General features: G+C 35.5%; 1 protein-coding gene and 1 long non-coding RNA gene across 3 annotated transcripts; both read left to right on the forward strand.

Annotated features, from left to right (window-relative positions):
- Positions 1–929: 929 nt before the first annotated feature.
- Positions 930–2,009, forward strand: LOC113333556. The gene is made up of 2 exons (XM_026579989.1): positions 930–1,193; positions 1,320–2,009. The coding sequence occupies exons 1-2, from the start codon at positions 930–932 to the stop codon at positions 2,007–2,009; spliced, it is 954 nt and encodes a 317-aa protein (XP_026435774.1).
- Positions 2,010–7,247: 5,238 nt separating this feature from the next.
- On the forward strand, positions 7,248–8,731 carry LOC113333525. 2 transcript variants are annotated; one of them, XR_003352109.1, is made up of 3 exons: positions 7,248–7,396; positions 7,512–7,592; positions 8,528–8,731. It is a non-coding gene; the product is annotated as an uncharacterized LOC113333525 (long non-coding RNA). The 2 variants fall into 2 exon arrangements; XR_003352110.1 differs by lacking the exon at positions 8,528–8,731 and adding an exon at positions 8,273–8,297 and having other exon boundaries at positions 7,255–7,396.
- Positions 8,732–19,217: the final 10,486 nt, after the last annotated feature.

The raw sequence follows: 19,217 nt of genomic DNA on the forward strand, positions 1-19,217 counted from the left end.
ACTTGCTAAACCAGTTTTCATTGGCAAAAAAGTTGTTCTAGCTGAAGCAGATACCAATTGGAAATGGTGTATGGTGGGATATGTCTGTTGTGAAAATTTGATCCCAACTTCTTCAATGCGGTTCTATATCTGTAATAACTGGCCTTTAGCTCAACACCCAACCATAACTACCTTCAATGGTCAGCGAAACAAAGTTCTTATCCATTACTTATCTGAAGAGGATTTTAACAGAATCAAGTCTCAAAAACCTTGGTTTGTTTGTGGTTATCTAATGGTGCTACGAGTTGTTCTGACCGAAGGTTAGCCTCCAAACGATCAAATCACATTCGATGAGGAAATCATGTGGTTCATATTATGCAACATTCCAAATGAATGCACATAATTTGAAGATCTTAAGAAACTCACTCTCAGCATGGGGGAACTACTTGAATCTCAAAATCCCTTTAGAAAACACCCTCTCAAGAAGAATGTCAAAGTTTGTATCAGAATCCCAGTCCAACAAGCCTTACCAACAGGCATTCCTCTCTTCACAAGAGGTAGAAGAGAACCTTTTCTGATTGAATGTAGACATATCAAAGTTCCAAGGTATTTCTACACCTCTTGTCGCATTCTTGATCACAAAGATCGTAACTGCCCTGCTTGGCAACTAAAGAAAAAAAAGATCAAAGAAATTGATGCATCCTGCAACAATTATACTCTTCCAGTTGTTTCTAGGTTAATGATGCCTCCTACAATCAAGCAAGTAGTTCCTTCATCTGCTGCCATCACTGATACTATTATGCAATAATCTAAAGTTATACCAGAAACACAAATTGAATCTACTACTATCGAAGTGTGCAACAAAGGAAACTCAGAAGCTATTGATCAAAGTATGGATAACTCTATTCAAAACAGCTTATCAAACACTTTTCAAATGGGCCCGTTTATCAATGGATCCTCTACTCTCAAAGATATTTGATGTTGGACATGTTCAAAAACATCCGACACAGTTGGAGAATGGTCTGCCAATCGTGCTAAAACAAGTTACCACTCAAAATGTTACGGTTGCTGCTTCTATCTCTGGCACCGAGTCAACTCCTAGTGGTCCGATTCGTACCAAAAATTCCTCAAGAAGATTCAAAACTGCTGCTATGCCAAATACCAGTCCAATCATCACTAGAAGAACAACTAATATTGTTGAACAAGATGCTCTAGTAAATCTCAAAAGGAAGATTAATCCCAGAGCTGACTTACGGAAACGTACGAGAGATAATTCCAGTCCGGCTAGTATAGTTGTTATTCCTTAAGAACAAACTTCTACTGAACCTGATTATGCTCAGCTATATCCTCCAATTACCAAATTTGGAGAATTACCAACCATTGACCTTTCTACTTGTTCCTTCAATACCCAACCAGTCTTTAATTCTTTTGGGAGCTACAATGTATCTGCTGAAAATTCCCCAAGAAACAATGGTGTCTGCAATAATTCTCCTCCCAATGCTGCTAGTTCTAGTCTCGACTCCTCCCAACTTGCTTCTCAGAGTGGTGATGGTACCAGTGCCTCTCTTGGTGGTGGATCTGACTCTACCACTCAGGTAAATCAACCTCTCCCATATATTTTAATCGATACTGCTCATAATACCATAAATCATTTCCCTGTCAATAACATCAACATGATTGCTTGGAACCTTAGGGGTTTTGGTAAAAAATCTGCTAATAAGGAGCTTAGTCTACTGTGTAAGAATGTCAACCCTGATATTATTTTCCTCTCTGAAACTGAAATGATCAAAGACATGGCAGCTAGGAAACTAAAAAATATGGGATTTCCTTGTACCTTTAATGTTCCAAGTGTTGGGAGAAGTAGTGGTCTTTCTCTTGCTTGGAAGAAGGAAGTACACCTCAACATTATATCATCCAGTCTGAGGGGCATCTATGTTACTACTACTGATATAATCCACTCTAAGACCTGCCATATTCATTTCATGTATGGTGAACCTAACAGTAGTCTAAGAAAAGCCTTTTGGGAATAGCAATGTCAACAGATTAACGTCCCTCTAGATGAACCTGTTTTCTTTATAGGAGACTTTAATGTCCTCCTAGGAACTGAAGATAAAAATGGTGGCCTAGAAGTAGATGACCCTGATTTTTAAAATCTTAGAAATTTTTGTTCTGTCTTTAATCTTCATGATCCTGGTTTTTCTGGACCAAGGTTTACTTGGTCTAATATGCAACAAGGTCCTGATTTGATTCTTGAAAGATTAGATAGATGTCTTATTAATCAAACTGTTGAAGATCTTTTTCCTAAACATTGTGTTAACAACCTCCCTAGGAACTCTTCTGATCATTTCCCTATGCATATAGGTTTTAACTATGAGGATATTTGTATGCCTAGAACTTTCCATTTTATGTCCATGTGGATAGAGGATCCTACCTGTAGAGATATTATAGCTAACTCTTGGTCTGTTAATGTGGTAGGATCCCCTTCCTACAAACTTAAAGCTAAGCTCTTAAGTACCAAGAAAGGCCTAAGAGATTGGGATAAATCTTCTTTTGGTAATATTCAAACTAATATATCCACTATTAGAAAATAATTAGCTGACATCCAAATTCTCAATCCAACTGCTACTAGTAATACTTTTAGACTTAAAGCCAGGTTGGAATATTTGTACAACCTGGAGGAGTTATATTGGAAGGACAAATCTAGAGAAGTATGGCTCTTGGAAGGTGACAGAAATTCACCATATTTCCATAGAATAACTCTCTTTAGAAGAAAAAGGAATGCTATTAGATGTATAAAGAACTCCTTGAATACTATTCTAACTGATAGAGATAGTATTGGAAACTCTTTCATAGATTATTTCAAAAGTCTTTATTCCTCCCATCCTCAGCAATTTCAAGATGAAATTCTTGCTGACCTTCCTATTAAGTTCTCTGAAGAAGATAATGCATCCTTAAATATGCCTCTGACTCCAGAGGAAATTAAGAATGTTGTCTTCCAAAGGGGGGGGGGGGGGGGGGGGGGGGGAAGGCTCCTGGCTCTGATGGTTTTACAGACCTCTTTTATCACAAACATTGGGATATTGTGGGAGAAGTTGTTGTTGATATGACCCAAACCTTCTTTATAACTGGTAACATTGCTAAGGTTTTTAATCATACCAATATAGCTCTTATCCCCAAAGTCCCTCTTGCTGAATTAGTAACTCAGTATAGGCCAATAGGTCTCTGTAATTTTATCTACAAAATTCTTTCAAAAACTCTGGCTAATAGGCTGAAACCCTTCATGAACAAAATCATTTCCCAAAACCAAAGTGCTTTTATCCCCAAGAGAAGTATTTTCGATAACATTTTGCTAGCTAATGAGGCCATTTATGTTGTCAATCATAATGATAAGGTTGAGGGTATAGCTGCCATCAAACTTGATATGTCTAAGACCTATGATAAGCTTGAATGGAATTTTCTTGAAAAATTCTTAACTAAAATGGGTTTGTCTAACCATTGGGTTAAGCTGATAAATCAGTGTGTCTCTACTGTTTCCTATTATTTCCTTCTTAATGGTAGCCCTACTGGTTTCTTCCAACCTGAGAGAGGTCTAAGGAAGGGAGATCCACTCTCTCCCTATCTTTATATCATTTGTTCTGAAGCCCTATCTTCTTACATTAATAGCCTTCAAAAAAAGGGGACTTTAGAAGGCATTAAAGTCTGTAAAGAGGCTCCTGAAACGACTCACCTTTTGTTTGTTGATGATTCTCTCTTGTTTTCTAAAGCTACTGAAAAAAATTCATGTCATAAAAGACTATCTCCAAAAGTACTGTCTAGCTTCTGGGCAAGAAATCAACTTTGAAAAATCTGGTATTTTGTTTAGCAGGAAGATCCCTGAACATAGGAAAGCTATTTTGGCCAATATTTTGGATATCCAAAGCAGAGATTTAGGAGAAAAATATCTTGGAACCCCCACTGTTTTCCAAGCTTCTAAAATCCATACCCATATGGGTATTCTCCAAGCCACTGATGCCAGGATTTCTATCTGGCTTCATAAGCTATTATCTCAAGCTGCTAGAACTACTCTGATCAAGCACATTGGCCAAGATATTCCTCTTTTTCAAGTGAGAGCTTTTATTATTCCTAAACACCTATGTAATAAATGGATTCTCACCTCTGCAAGTTCTGGAGGGGTGAAACTTTAGATCCCAAGGATAGAAAGTTGCACCTCCTTGGTTGGGATATTTTATGCTCCCCCAAAGCTGAAGGAGGTCTGGGGTTCAGAAAGGATGAGTTAAACAACCTAGCAATGCTTGCTAGGAATTCCTGGAGAATCTTAGAAAATCCTAATTACTTATTAGCCACTGTTCTTAAGGCTAAATATTTTCATAAAACTGATTTTTTGAATGCGAAATGCACTGCCAATTGCTCTTGGACTTGGAAGTGTCTGCATGCCATCAAGGAACTTATAAAACCCTTTCTTTCCTGGATTGTTGGGGATGGTCAATTCATTAACCTATGGTATGATAAATGGATCCCTTCTTTGGGTTCTGCCACACTCAACCCTCTTGTCCCTCCTGATCCTAGTATTAAAGTTGCTTATTTTATTGACTCCCAAACTAGAAGTTGGGATGTGTCTCGCCTTAACACCCATTTTGATAATGCTTATGTCCAGAAGATTATCTCCATTCCCTTAAGACAGCTTTGCACTCCTGACAGGAGGGCTTGGGATCTTTCAAAGAACGACAAATTTTCTTCTAAATCTACCTACTTAGGGCTCAGAGGCCTTAGGACTTCCCCTTGTAAAAACATTTGGAGGTGTATTTGGAAAGTTAGAGTACCCTACAGAATTCAGGTCTTTCTTTAGAGAGCAGCTAGAAATGCTTTTCCCTCCATAACTATCCTTCACACTAGAATTCTTATGTATAATGTGGATTTTCCTAGGTGTTCTGATCCTCAGAAAAATATTATGCATGTTTTGGTCACCTGCCCCTTTGCTAATAAGGTCTGGTTCATTTCTAACTTCAATATCAACACTCAATTTTTTTCAGAAATTTTTTTTTATTGACTGGCTTCTCTTCTGGTTAATTGATACTCAGTCTAAACTGCCTGATGATGATCAATGTCTCTTTGTGGATATCTTATGGTCTCTCTGGACCAGTAGAATTAACCTCAGTTTCCAAGGAATTAAGGAGAACTTCACTGCTGTCTTAGCTAGAACTAGAGCTATGCTTCTCACTAGGAAGTCTAGGAATCCTAGTCTGACTATCCCCCCTACCATGCCTGTCAGTATTTATGATAAATGGATGCCCCCCCCCCTCTTTCGGTTAGATTAGATGTAATACTGAGGTGCCTTTGATGTTATCTCTGGAGCAAATGGTGTAGGGTATGTGATGCGAGACTTCACAAGAAAAGCAACCTTTTGTGCTTCCATAGTCTTTGATGTTCACTCTGCTGAAGAAGCTGAAGCAAGAGCCATCTGGGCAGTCTTAAAGAAAGTTGTGGAACAACATATATCTCACATCATCATAGAAAGTGATGTGAAAGCTCTAATAGACCAATTTTCAGCTGAAAATTTCGATGGAGATACTAGGACGGATGCTATCTTTAAAGACATTCTCTTTTTCTCTACTAAGTTATCTGCTTGTATTTTTAGTTTTCAATCTAGAATTTGTAATTCTGTAGCTCATGAGCTTGCTCTGTGGAATAAACAAAACAATTATACCATGTACTGGTCTAAATCCCCTGTTTGGATTCTTCCAACCGTTGAGGAGGACCATTAGCCTTGTTGAAGGCCTTTGCTTAATAAAAGAAAAAAAAAATACTGGTCGTATGTCCTTGTTACATTATAAGTCTGTTGTATCCACATAAATGTTTCTCAAGTACTCACCTTGAGTATAGTTAAAATGCTGCACAACTACCATATATGCCACACTCACATGTTGAGTTACAGCAGCCTTGGGTAATTCTTTACCATTTGCTGGTTCGTGGGTATAACCATAAGTAGTTACTGCACATTTTTTAACTCTAAAAAAAATCCATGAAGAAATTAGCGTAAATAACATAGAAAAGATAGTTTGGAAGAGCTACATTATACCTTGTTCTTAGCGTAAACTCCTCACAATCAGCACAACATGGTGGCGTTAGACATGGTCCACTTCTCATCCACCGCTCAATTGGGGACCCTGGAAAGTAATTGGGAGCCTCCTACTAGAGGACAAAAAAGGTCACTCAATCGTAATTTGGGTCACCCCTTATCCAAATATTTCGGTAATGCCTAATCTACCCTTATCTAATTAGTGGTAATCTCACTTAATTAGTGCAAAATTTTAAAATCAAAATCAAAAGTTTAAAGTCAAAATCAAAATATTTTTTTCCGAATTTTATGTTTACAAAAGAAAAATTCTGCGCAAATTTGTATGAAAAGTCGTCATGAAAGTTTTAAAAAAATAACGACCCTTAAGAGTCGTCATTGTTTCAGTGACGACTCTAAATAGTCATTATTATTTAAAAAACGACCCTCAAGACTCGTCATTGTTTTAGTGACGACTCTAGACAGTCGGTAATGTTCAACTACGCATATGACGACCCTTTAATGTATTCCGCCATCAATGAATCTTTAAAGAAGATAACGATTGTTTAGAGTCGTCAAACAATGACGACTCCTGAGGGTCGTTATTTTAAAAAAGAAAAAATCATGACGATTTTTCATACAAATTTGAGCAGAAAAAAATTTGCAAACATAAAATTCGAAAAAAGAAAATATGATTTTTATTTTAAAGTTTTGATTTTGATTTAAAAAAAAATAAGGGATAAAATAGCATTTTCACTATACGCCCCTGAAAATTTTGGGGTGCAAACAAAATTGGCATTACTGAGAGATTAATTTGCCTCCGAAAGATGTAAGATTACATGCATAAAGCGACAAATATTTAGGAGGACGACATCAGGGACATAGGCCATGCTGAACATATTTGTTGAGCCTTTCATAGATCCCTCCTTGGTTGAATATTAGTGTGCGCAGAAAAATCGAAACCCCGGATTTCACCCGCAATCGTCCGTAAAATTACGGGTGAAAACCAATCCGCAAGAGTCAATGGGCCGGACATGGTTGAGTTTTTAAATCCGCAAAGTTTAGCGGTTTGGTTGCGGTTGGTTTTGTGAATCCGCGGATTCACCCGCACCGCAGGACAGGAAAGGAATTTGATAGAAATACTAAGGATAATATAGGAAATATGAGTTTGATATATATAAACATCTTTATCTTTGTGAAACCTAAAACAGTTTCACTTCACGCTCAACCCTCTTCTCTACCTATGAGAGGTTCTTTATTTCTGTACTCTGAGTAGTTCTCTGCCTATTAGATTCATCACTAAAAAGTATTGGATCGTGTTGAAGAAGAAGTTAACGCACTACCTGATTGCTGCACCTGCAACCAGTAAGTTTATTTATCTGTTTAATTTTGGATTCAATTGTAGAAAAAAATTCCGGGTTTTTCATCTTTAAGTCTGAAACACATGAAATTAAACTGGGTTTAGTTTGGTTTGTGAAAGGAGACTACAATTTTATAAGAAATTATGCTGAACAAATCAATTTCGAGGAGATGCTAGAAGGGATTGAAAAAATTGATTTAGGTAATTCTCAAACCTTGCTTTCTTTGTTTGTGTATCTTGCGCTTAGTCTTCTGTTTGAGTATCTTTAAGGGAAATTATGTTCAAGTAGCTGAAGGTATCAAATTCTATTTCGTTATGTTCAGCTTATTTGGTTGTGGGGGAACGAATACAGACTTACAAAATTGTGAATGATTACAAGAGTACTGCCAATTAGTTATCAACCTTACGTCTTGTTGCTAATTAAAATTTCTTTATATGAGGAAATTAGGGTCTTGTTGCTAATTAGAATTTATTTCTATGAGGAAATTAGGGTTTGATGTGAGATATGAGTGGATATCAACAACATAAAGCCTCATAAAAACTAAGTGAACTGAGAACAGATACCTGTTATGTTAGGTCAAGTAGGTCTTTTTATTGGAAATTTAGTTAGCGTTTCTTCGAAATTGCATCTCACTTTTGTTTTTTTTCTCCTGCTCAGAACCCTTGTTCAGAGTACCCTAGACTAAAGTGTAGTTAGGAAAAATCAGACAACATGCTTCGCTTTCAGTTTACATGAATCATTTATCTTTCCTAATTTATATGACTATTTTGACATATCTTATTTGAGTTGTCGTTTTCTTTGCGGGTTGCTCAGAGTTTTGTAATATATCATTTGTATCTCTTATGGTACTGACAAATTCAATAAAACATATTTGTTGCAGTACTCTTGGTCATGTTTAACAAAGCTTCTCTCTCTTCATACGGTTTTCCATTTGCAAATGTTGTTTGATAAAGCACATTTTTCAAATGATCTACATTTTTGTCCACTTGCGAGTATGAAATTGATATGGCCATACTTGTGTTAAACATATGATAGTGGTGTTTGCCATGATTCAGTTTTTTTAGTCCATTTGGTACTTGTTATATGATCACAGTTCAATTTTATCTAATTGCAAACATTCCTTCTCATTTTATAGATGCGGAAGAAGTCTTGAAAGAAATTCCGGACATATGAATTATGGATTGGATGAACTAGTACTCAAATTTAAGTACTCTTTTTTGGCAGCAGAATTTCCATTGGCTTGGCACCAGACTTGTTGCATTTGATAGTTTACCTTCCGTTGTTGCAAGAATTAGTATTTTTTTGTTTCCGTTAAAAAAAACACAATACTCTTTTGTGTTACCAGTACTAATACTCTTTTGTGTTACCAGTACTATCTTTTATGTTAAAATTTCCTGTTTCTGAACTTCGTATTTTTATTTGTTTTATTTTTTTCCTAAGTAAATCCCCGGTTAATCCGCAACCGGGCCGTATCACCCGCTGATGGACCAGACACGGTTTGATTTTCCAAATCCGTAATTTTGACGGATTGGTTGCGGGTGACCCCTAATCCGCAACCGTCTGTCCGTTGCACCCCCTATTGAATACCAAGCATCCAACCGAAATATCTAGGCCCATACCAGTAAAGATCCCATGTTGAACGGTAAGAATACCCTCGCTTCCTATTAGTCGAAATAGTTTTTTTTTAAATTTTGTGAAACGAGCGTTTTGGTGAGGAAACTTGGCAGCGTATGACTGGTTTAAAAGAGTAGGGAAAAGATTAGAAAAAGGAAACCAAATTCAATTTGGAATTCATGATTGGTTTAAAAATTACAAACGTAAAAGTAAAACCTAACTCACCGTGTTTGGAATTTTATGGAAGTCCAAATTCAATTTGGAAATCGAGTAATTACTCTTTTTTCCAAATTAATATATAAAAGGGAAAAAATCCACGTATTTTTGGCGAAAATAAAAGGAAAAAATAAATAAAATCTGCACATATTCTCCACTTATTTAATATATTTGTCCCGCACACCAAATCAAAAATACATCCCCACAGACGGAACGAAGCCTCGTGCACATCAAATCAAAGAAAACATCGCCACGGGGGGTGGGGGTGGGGGTGGGTGGGCGGTGGGGGTGGGGGGTGAAGCCCCACGCACACCAAGTTAAAAGGAAAAAATAAATATGTATATATTCTCCACCTATTGAATGTATTTACTCCGCCACACCAAATCAAGAATACATCACCACGAGGCGGGATGTAGCCCCGTACACACCAAATCAAAAATACGTCGCCACGCGACGTGGCGAAGCCCCACGAACACCAAGTTATCAGAAAAAATATACCTGGTGCATAGCACGGGCACAAATCTGGTCTTCATTGCAGCTCCAGATTAAATTTGTAGTTCACCTGCTTCTATTATTTAAAACAATAGTTGTGATTAATAGGGAATAATTAAGGTTTGATTTGTCAACTCGCAGATAAGTAAAATATCATATACGAATATACAAAATGAAAGGGAATAATACCGTACAGGTCAAAGCAGACTCTCCTGCAAATATAAAGCCGCCATTAATGGATTTGATCTCATATATGGGGATGAATCGATCCAGCTGTGTGATAACCTTCATTGGAAAATATAATGACTCGGTACAAATAGCTCAAATTTTCCAGCACAAACAATTGAAACGCAATTAGCTTTTCCCTATTAATTTATCCACAAATAGTTTTTCAAGCTCTTCTTGTATAGCTTCAGGATGCGGAAGGATGAGGAATTAATCGAAAGGTGTGCACAACCAAATCGGGAGGGGGGGAATATCAAAACGAATTCAACACAACTATTGAAGATTTTCCAAATGAGTGTAAAAAAGAAAATCCCTAAATTGAATCACCCAAAAAAAAGAGTGACTCGCACCTGAAAAAATCTCTAATCCTACTCAATATCGTGTGTAAGAGAAAAAAAACTATGTGTAACCTTTATCTTGGTGCTTTATCCATCAATGAGATTTTACATTGATGTGCATGAAAGAAAGACGCTTATGACAATAAATTAGATTCATTTACAATTTAACATAGTGAATGAAGGGAAAAGAAACTTTATTCTTCGAAAAACGCTTCATGTGGAATCCGAGAAGTAACGCGCGGAGCAAATAGAGAGATAAAATATTCCGGCAAATAAAATCCGGAACGTTGGATTAGGCTTAAAAGGTGGGTTAAATCTCAGTCACGATTTATCTTTTTCACTTTCATAAAAATGGGAGTCGTTGATCACTGGAAAAGGTTCATTCAGATTCGTCGAATTGGAAAAAACACATTTGTTTTTGTAAGATGGATTTATTGCTTAAATATTTCCTTGTAAAAATTCAATATGCATATGCCAAAAAAGAAAACATAAATATTTAAAGACATGAAACCTTAGAAATTTTATCAGTAAGCATGTAGACAAAATGCGTTACAAAAGTGGAAATGAAACTCCATATAGTCGGTTTGGTTATATTAAAATTTCGAGATTCTTGTACAAACAAAAATGTTAGTCGTGAATGAATATTACAACTCTCTTTGATGATATTTTAGATAATAACATATGGGTCACAAGCCTGCTTGGTATATCAGGAAGTTGTTGTGTGAGACTAACGGTCTTAGAGAGAACTATTTCTTCTCTCTCTTTCTTCTCTATATAACCGTTTTCTCCAAATAATTATCCAAAATTTCTTATCTTCCATATTTTTCATCTCCAAATCAAGATTTGCTCGGATTTAATCAAAGATATCAGATTTGCCGAGTAGATTTGGGTTTGTGTAATTACTATTTCTTATTTTAATATAAAATCGTAATATATTTGTAATTTTAGGATAAATAAAACGGAATTGGATTATAACAATCAATTGTATAGTTTTATTTTTATTTTCGTTTAATTCAATGGATATTGTAAATTATTGCCATTTCTTTTTCCAATACACTTTTAGAGTGATTCATCGTAGCCAAAGGACGTTTATATCGATTTCAACAATCATTTCAAAGGGATCATTGAAGACGATTTACTTTGGCAAGGCGAGGGCCTGCGCTTCTAGAAATATCGATGGTTACAGATTCTAATCGTGATGATGATGTATTGCACATATTTCGATCTTTTTGTGAGGTTTCAATCTTATTGAAGAAGAAGAAGAAGGAAAAGAAGAAGAAGGAAAAAAAAAACAAGTTCAAAAGGCAAAATCAAAATTCAGATGCTATCCCCTCAATATCATCAGTTCCTATGTGAAAATCATGTTTTTGATACTTGTATTGTACTACAATTTTCGTGTTTTTGTAATACTTAATGTATGTATTTTTTTCATGTTTTTTCAATCAGTGATGTATTTGATCCAGAATATATGAAATTAATAAATTTACTCCTTAAAAAAAAATTTAAAAAGGAATTTGAGTTTTTAAGTTTAATCTTGGTTTTTAAAGGGAGTAATTATGTGGGTAAATTATTTGTTAAAAAGACTCTTAATGGAGTGTGGGTTGTTGATCCACCTCTATAAATAGTTAGGCTTTAAGTTCTCATATTAAGGGAAGGACTTAACCAAGATTGTTTAAATCATAGTTTGGTCTTAGTAGTTGTTTATCCAAAAAGAAATAAGAAAAAAAAAATGCAACTCATGCATGCTAATCTACCTATTTAATTTTCACTTGAATCACGTACAATACTATGGATAACAAGAATGCTCAAAGTTTGTTAAAAGTAGTTCATGTATAAGTATAGAATGTTCAAATTGTCCAGTATGATCTAAAATCTGCCTCATGCACCAAACATCCCTGAGAGCCAAATTATGAGAGTTAACCAAGTCAATGTGACTCTCATAAGTGAACATAAATACACTTCATGACTTAAATTTGCCTATGTAAAAAATACAATTACATGACTTAAAATCTGTTCAGCTCCTGACTCGAAATTTACAGTGTAACTTAAATTACAATGACAAACATTTAATCTGTAAGTCACAGTGTTTGAGGTCGCTTAGAATCCAAGTAAAATTAATTTTTTATTCTTACTGCTTAAAATTTACTTTGTAACTTAACTTTTTTTTTATTCTTACTGCCTAAAATTTAATCTGTAACTTAACTTTTATCTTTTGACACAAACCCCGTCATTATAACCCAAGATTTGCTTAGATACTCACCATCTTCCATTATAACCTTAAAACTACCATTCAACATTGTCCTTTGACCAGACAATTTTTACGTGATTCAAAATCTTATACATAAAATTAATTATGTGTTAGAGCACTGCTCGGTCTAATAATTTGTTATCTCAAGATTGTTGTCAATGTTAGTTATACACAATTATATCTTGATTTCTAGTCTACTAAAGTCAAGTCTTGGAGTAGGATTAAAAGTTGGTAGTTGAGTATCAGATATCATTGAGTAACCCCCGAAGATTGAAGATCAAACGAAGACATCAACGAGGACTTTATCAACAAAGGTATGTGGTGACTGATTTCATTTGGAACTCTTATTCAATTCTACCTATCTAATCTATCAAAACAAGTGCTCACTCTATGGAAAAATTCCCATGACAGTAAATATACATTTATATATAAATCGAGGATATTTGAGCCCAAGACTTTAGTGAGAATGACCTTTGTTCTTGGAAAGTACTCATGTTGTAGTGAATGAGCATACGAATTCAATGATCCAAGAATCACTAAATTCCGATATATAACGAAGAAGTTATGAGTGATTTATTGGAGAACACTTGTAAGTGTTGTTGTGTTGCAGTTCTTGTATAGGAAGCAATCCACGAATTGTTTGTAATGATTCACGGACTAAACCGCAGAAACGTGACTAGATGACTTTTTTAGTCAAGTTTTTGATGTTTCCGCTTCTAGGCAAGATGGATATTCTTCCACACACAATTGATTTCCATATTAAAGTGTGTTTGATGTTTAAACTCCTTCTTAAGTTAAATTGTGATTTATTTTACTAAAATACATTTTATGCTAAAGTAATTATTTATGTAAGAGTTTTAACTTAGGAATCTCAAAATAAGGAGAGCCTTGTAAAAGGAAATAGCTCACGAACTTGCTTAAAATTCAAGAAACCATCCACTATAACTAAAGGGTTCATGTAAGCTACACAAATCATCCCTTGGAAAATTTGTGTGTGCTTCATAAGGTTGTTTCCACTACTTTTGTTCTTCATGAAGAAGAGTGAGATGATAAGACTTTTTTTTGGGGATCATAAAGCACGAGTTGGTAATAATATTCTTTGATAGTTACGTAACTTATAATTTAGGTTACTTCAATAATCCTTGTTTATTCTAAGGTCCTTCTCTTCTGAGATAAGGAAATTCAAGGATTGTTGATTATAAAACCTAGATTTGATAGATTTCAATTGAAGATCACATAAATCTTAGTTGGTCAAAATCTGGATTAGAAAGAAAACTTCATCTAAGGTGTCTCATAAATTCCTTAAGAAGTTTTAACAAGATATATCTAGATGTTTTCTAGTTGTTCTTGTTGTATAATAATTAGGTATCTCTACAAGTTTTAAAGAGTATAAACTGAAAAAGCGGGGGGTCTAACAACCACACCCAACATTTCGCTTAGCAATTTGTATGGACTAACTCCAGTATACTTTCAAGAGAATCAACTAGACAGTCAGACTAAATATCTAGAAAACTATATCAAAGAGTTATATCTCAATTTCTCAATTCAATCCGTAATCAAAAAAATAGGAATTTGCGAGCCCGATTGAATAAGAGAAATAACTTGGACGGTATCACAAACCAATATCCAAGTGTCAATCAATTCAATCAACAACCCAAAGGGCGGATTCAAGAACTGATTGAACTTAACGCACAGCCTGTGATAATTTTCAATTATATAAACAAATATAATGCGAAAAAGAAATAACACATACACCAGAAAAAAACTTAACGAGGAAATCGCAAATGCAGAAAAACCCCGGGACCTAGTCCAGCTTTGAACACCACGGTGTATTAAGCCGCTACAAACACTAGCCTACTACCAATGAACTTCGGACTGGAATGTAGTTGAGCCCTAACTAATCTCACACTAATCAAGGTACAGTTGCGCTCCTTACGTCTCTGAACCCCAAGGGGATTCTACGCACTTGATTCCCTTAGCTGATCTCACCCACAACTAAGAGTTTCTACGACCCAAATTCGAATACTTGATAAACAAATATGTCTCACCAAGAAAAGTCTATTGAGATAGGTAAATCTGTCTCCCACAGAAATACCTATGAGTTTTGTTCCGTCTTATGATAAATCAAGGTGCATAGGAACCAATTGATAAACCGGACTTATATTCCTGGAGAACAGCCTAATGTTATCAATCACCTCACAATAATCTTAATCGTATGGTAGTGAAACAAGATATTATGGAATCACAAACGATGAGACGAAGATGTTTGTGACTACTTTTTTATCTTTCCAATCGGAGATTGAATCTCGAGAAAATATTAGAGAAGATAGTACTCAATTACGATAGAAATCAACAAGATCAGAACATGCAACTACAGAGAAAATAGTTGGTCCTGGCTTCACAATCCCAATGAAGTCTTCAAGTCGTTAACCTACATGGTTTTGGAAAAAACCTAAGGTTAAAGGAGAACCGACTCTAGTCGCAACTAGTATCACACAGGAGTTGTGGGGATTAGGTTTCCCGGTTGCTAGAGTTTTTCCTTATATAGTCTTCAAATCAGAGTTTGCAATCAATGTTACCTTGATAACAAAGCATTCAATATTCACCGTAAGATGAAAACCTGATTAGACTCAAGGTAATATCTTTCAACCGTTAGATCGAACTTATCTTGTTACACACAAATGAAATGTACCTTCATTTAAATATGAGTAACCGTACCTAAACGTGTACACTAGGTTGGCTCAACAATAGTTAACCGAAGTTAGCCAGACTAACACTTTCATATAAACCTTATTCATCTTAACCACAACTAGTTAAAATGATTTAAATGAAACTTGTTCTAGAGTTGTTCAATTTTTTATAATCTCATAGAAGTATACAAGACACAATTGAAGTAAAATCGGTTTGATTCACTCGAATCGATTCATGAACATTATAGCCATGGTTTGCAAAGATTGCATTCCTTATTACATTAATGTATTGGTTCATGACATAACCTATTTTAGAACATAACTCACTCAAGTATGAAAATGGGTACGCATACCTAAGTAGCCGGACTTGGACTGTGTTCGACAGTTTGCAAATGCGTATGCATACTATCACACATCCAAACATCATTTGAAATCAGTACGCGTACGAGTACACATACCAAAGTTCCCGGAGTTCAACTAAGTTCGCCGGTACGCGTACGGGTACACATACTCTAGCTCCCGGACTTCACCCGACCCTTACCAGTACACATACGGGTATGCATACTACACCGGTCTTGGATCAACATATATTCAAGTACGCATACTATTTTTATAATCCAATCATGGTTAAGTATTCAAAACTCCATTTCAATCATTGATACATTCTTAGAAGACGACAATAGCTTCTTCACCCAAACTATTAGCTTCAAAGCAATTTTCAAGTGATCGAATGATAAATGCGAAACATTCCGAGTCTACATCAAATGACTGTCTCACAAAAATCATATAACATGTTACCAGGAGATTTTCACATGATCATATAAGATGAACTTGGTTAAAGCGAAATCTTACCAACACATATTTCAAGAAATATGTAAGCGAGTTAAACTCAGCTATAAATATCAAATGCATATAAATCGAATACTATATAGCTATGCGACTTTTGTCTCAAATAGGAGATAGAGTAGAAATATAATTTCCGAGTGATAGATGAGTTTCAGTCTCCAAATACCTTTTGTTGATGAAGTTCCACAAGCTCTCGTGAGTAGTTCTTCGTCTTCAGTTGATGAACGCCGTGAAGTCTAAAGCTAAACTTACAATGTATCCTAGTCCGAGACATAACTATAAGTAGACTAGAAATCAAGACTTATAGTTTTGATCACTAAACTTGACAAACAAGCTTGAGATAGAAACGCTTGCGAGTTCGACCGAGCAATGCTCTAACAATCTCCCTCTTTGTCAATTTTAGTGACAAAACTATCAACACATATGGATTACAAAATTAATAAAACTTTGTATCTTCTCATCCTTCAACATTACTCAAAATCTTCGTCACTTCCAAGTACTCCAGTGATTCTGAGCATCATAGTTGTTGAAGATCCGTAACCATAATAATGAGAAAACATTTGCTCTCAATCATTATTATACAACGTCATAGTATTATTGCGCAGTATCAAAGTTTAATTGCATCACAACTTTGACAACAATACTATGGTGATATGTATCACTTCCCCTTAGTCAATACTTCATCTCATAATGAAAACCACTCACCCTTACATAATGATTCGTAAATTATATGTATTTGTAGTGTGAACTACACATTAATTCTCCCACTTTTTGTCAATATAAATTGGTAAAGGTACGAAAACTAGTGGTATCATAATGAAATTTTCATATAGATACTTCACGACCAAAAGAGAACATATCAACTTTGTTTCGATGATTTCACATAGTCGAAACTTAGTGTATTCATCAAGGAGTTTATAAAGATACAAGAAAACTCCTACAATATTCCATAGCCGCACTCCCCACAAAGATTTGGCAATTGAGCACAAGTTCAATTAAGAACTTGTTAGAATATGGGCATCCAACTCAAAACCCATTGGAAATGAGTGGAGTGACCCATAGGATTATAAACCCGCAGGATCTTAGATTGCCCAGACAATGTGAGACTAATAATCTCAACACGCCCCCTCACGTGTAGCCTCGTTGGGTCTAAAACGTGCACAATTAAATCGAGTGACGCAGAGTAAAGGCGTGGTCAATTACTCAGCGCAAATAGCCTTCTCTGGTACCATGTTAAAAGATAAAGATATAAAACAATCTCTTATTATTTTAGGTTACTCAATTGGTTACACAGCTCATCCTGGTGCAATCATCAATAAACGTAACAAACCACTTTGAACCACCCAAAGTAGTGACTTCAGATGGCCCCCAAACATCAGAATATATAACCATAAAAGGAACTGGACTCTTATTGAAAGATAGTAAAAAAGAAGCATGATGGCTTTCTGCAAGTTCACATACCGCACAATGAAAACTAGAGATATCAATTTTTGCAAACAAACTAGGAAATAACTTTTTCAAGTATCCAAACGACGCATGTCCTAATCGTCGATGCCATAACAAAATTTGAGATTTCTGTCTCTCCCCCTCAAAACCATCAACAAGTATAGATTGATGCATCTTATCAGAACTATTCGACACTAAATCCAAGTAAATAGCTTCCCACGCTTAACATCATAACCAATCGTTTGCCACTTTTTGATGTCCTTAAATACACAAGAGTCGGGCCAAAAAATTACCGCACCGTGTAAAGTATTAGTTATTTGGGAAACTGATAACAGATTACAATCTAAGGTGGGAACTACCAAGACATAATCTAAGTTCAAAGTTTCAATGAGGGATACTGATCCTTCTCCAATAATTGGAGCTTGTGATCCATTTAGAGTGGAGACTGTTTTTTTTGTATATATGGTTTAATGGATGAAATTTATCTAGAATCAAATATCATATGGTCTGTCTGTAGCATCAGAATCAACTATCCATGAATTATTCGAAACAAGTGAAGAGATATATAAAACCTTACCATCATCACCTGCTCTTACAACTGACGCAAATGTTACCATAAAATCCTTTTGTTTCTTTGTTGAAGCCGAATCAGCACTAAAATTCCTCCTTGACTCATTATTCCCCTCGAGATGTTGATCCCACCATTCTGGATATCCAACCAGCTCAAAACAAATATTCTTTGTATGTCCAGTTTGATTATAATGGGTACACTTGAGTGTAGACTTGTCCACCTCCTTTGAATGTCCCTGAAAGGATCCCTTTTGATTGTACTAGTTCCGAGTTACCATAGCAGAAGGTTCAATTGCTTCCGATTCTTTAACCATCGTTGTACGTCGAAAAGATTCACGACGAACAAGTGCATAACATAATTCCAATTTAGGAATATGATCCTTTCTCAAGATTTCACCACGGATCTGCTCAAAACTTTCATCTAGCCCAGCAAGGAAGATATGCACCCTTAGACGCTGAATTGATTTTCGATAGGTTTCAATACCATTTGTACTCCATAACCACTTTGTTAGAGCACTGCTCGGTCGAACTCGCAAGTGTTGCTATCTCAAGCTTGTTGTCAAGTTTAGTTTCCAAAACAATAAGTCTTGATTTCTATTCTACTTATAGCTAAGTTTCGGACTAGGATAGAAAGTGTAGTTGAGCTCTAGACTCCATGGAGATCATCATACAAAGACGAAGAACTACTCAAGGAACTGGTGGAACTTCATCTACTAAAAGGTATGTGGAGACTTGAACTTATTTGTCACTCAAAAGTCTATCTACTCTATCTCCTAGCTTGAGACAAAAGTCGTATTGCTATATAGACTTTGATTATACACATTTTATATTTTGAGCCGAGTTTATCTCGCTTATCTATTTCTCGAAATATGTGTTGGTAAGATTTCTCTTTATCCAAGTTCATCTTTACCAGCCACGAAAGTCATATTAAGTTTCAATTACTTGAAAATTGCTTTGACGAAAAATGGTTTGTGAACAACAACTATATAACGTCCTTTAAGAATATTTCAATGATTGAAATGAGAGTTTAGAATATATAACCATGGTTGGATATAAAATGTCATGAACATACTTAGAGATTCAATTACTGCAATAACCTACTCTCCTAACTTAAGGAAGAGCCTATCAATCTCTTGATTT

The sequence above is a fragment of the Papaver somniferum genome, unplaced genomic scaffold (genome assembly GCF_003573695.1).
Source record: "Papaver somniferum cultivar HN1 unplaced genomic scaffold, ASM357369v1 unplaced-scaffold_133, whole genome shotgun sequence".
NCBI lineage: Eukaryota > Viridiplantae > Streptophyta > Magnoliopsida > Ranunculales > Papaveraceae > Papaver > Papaver somniferum.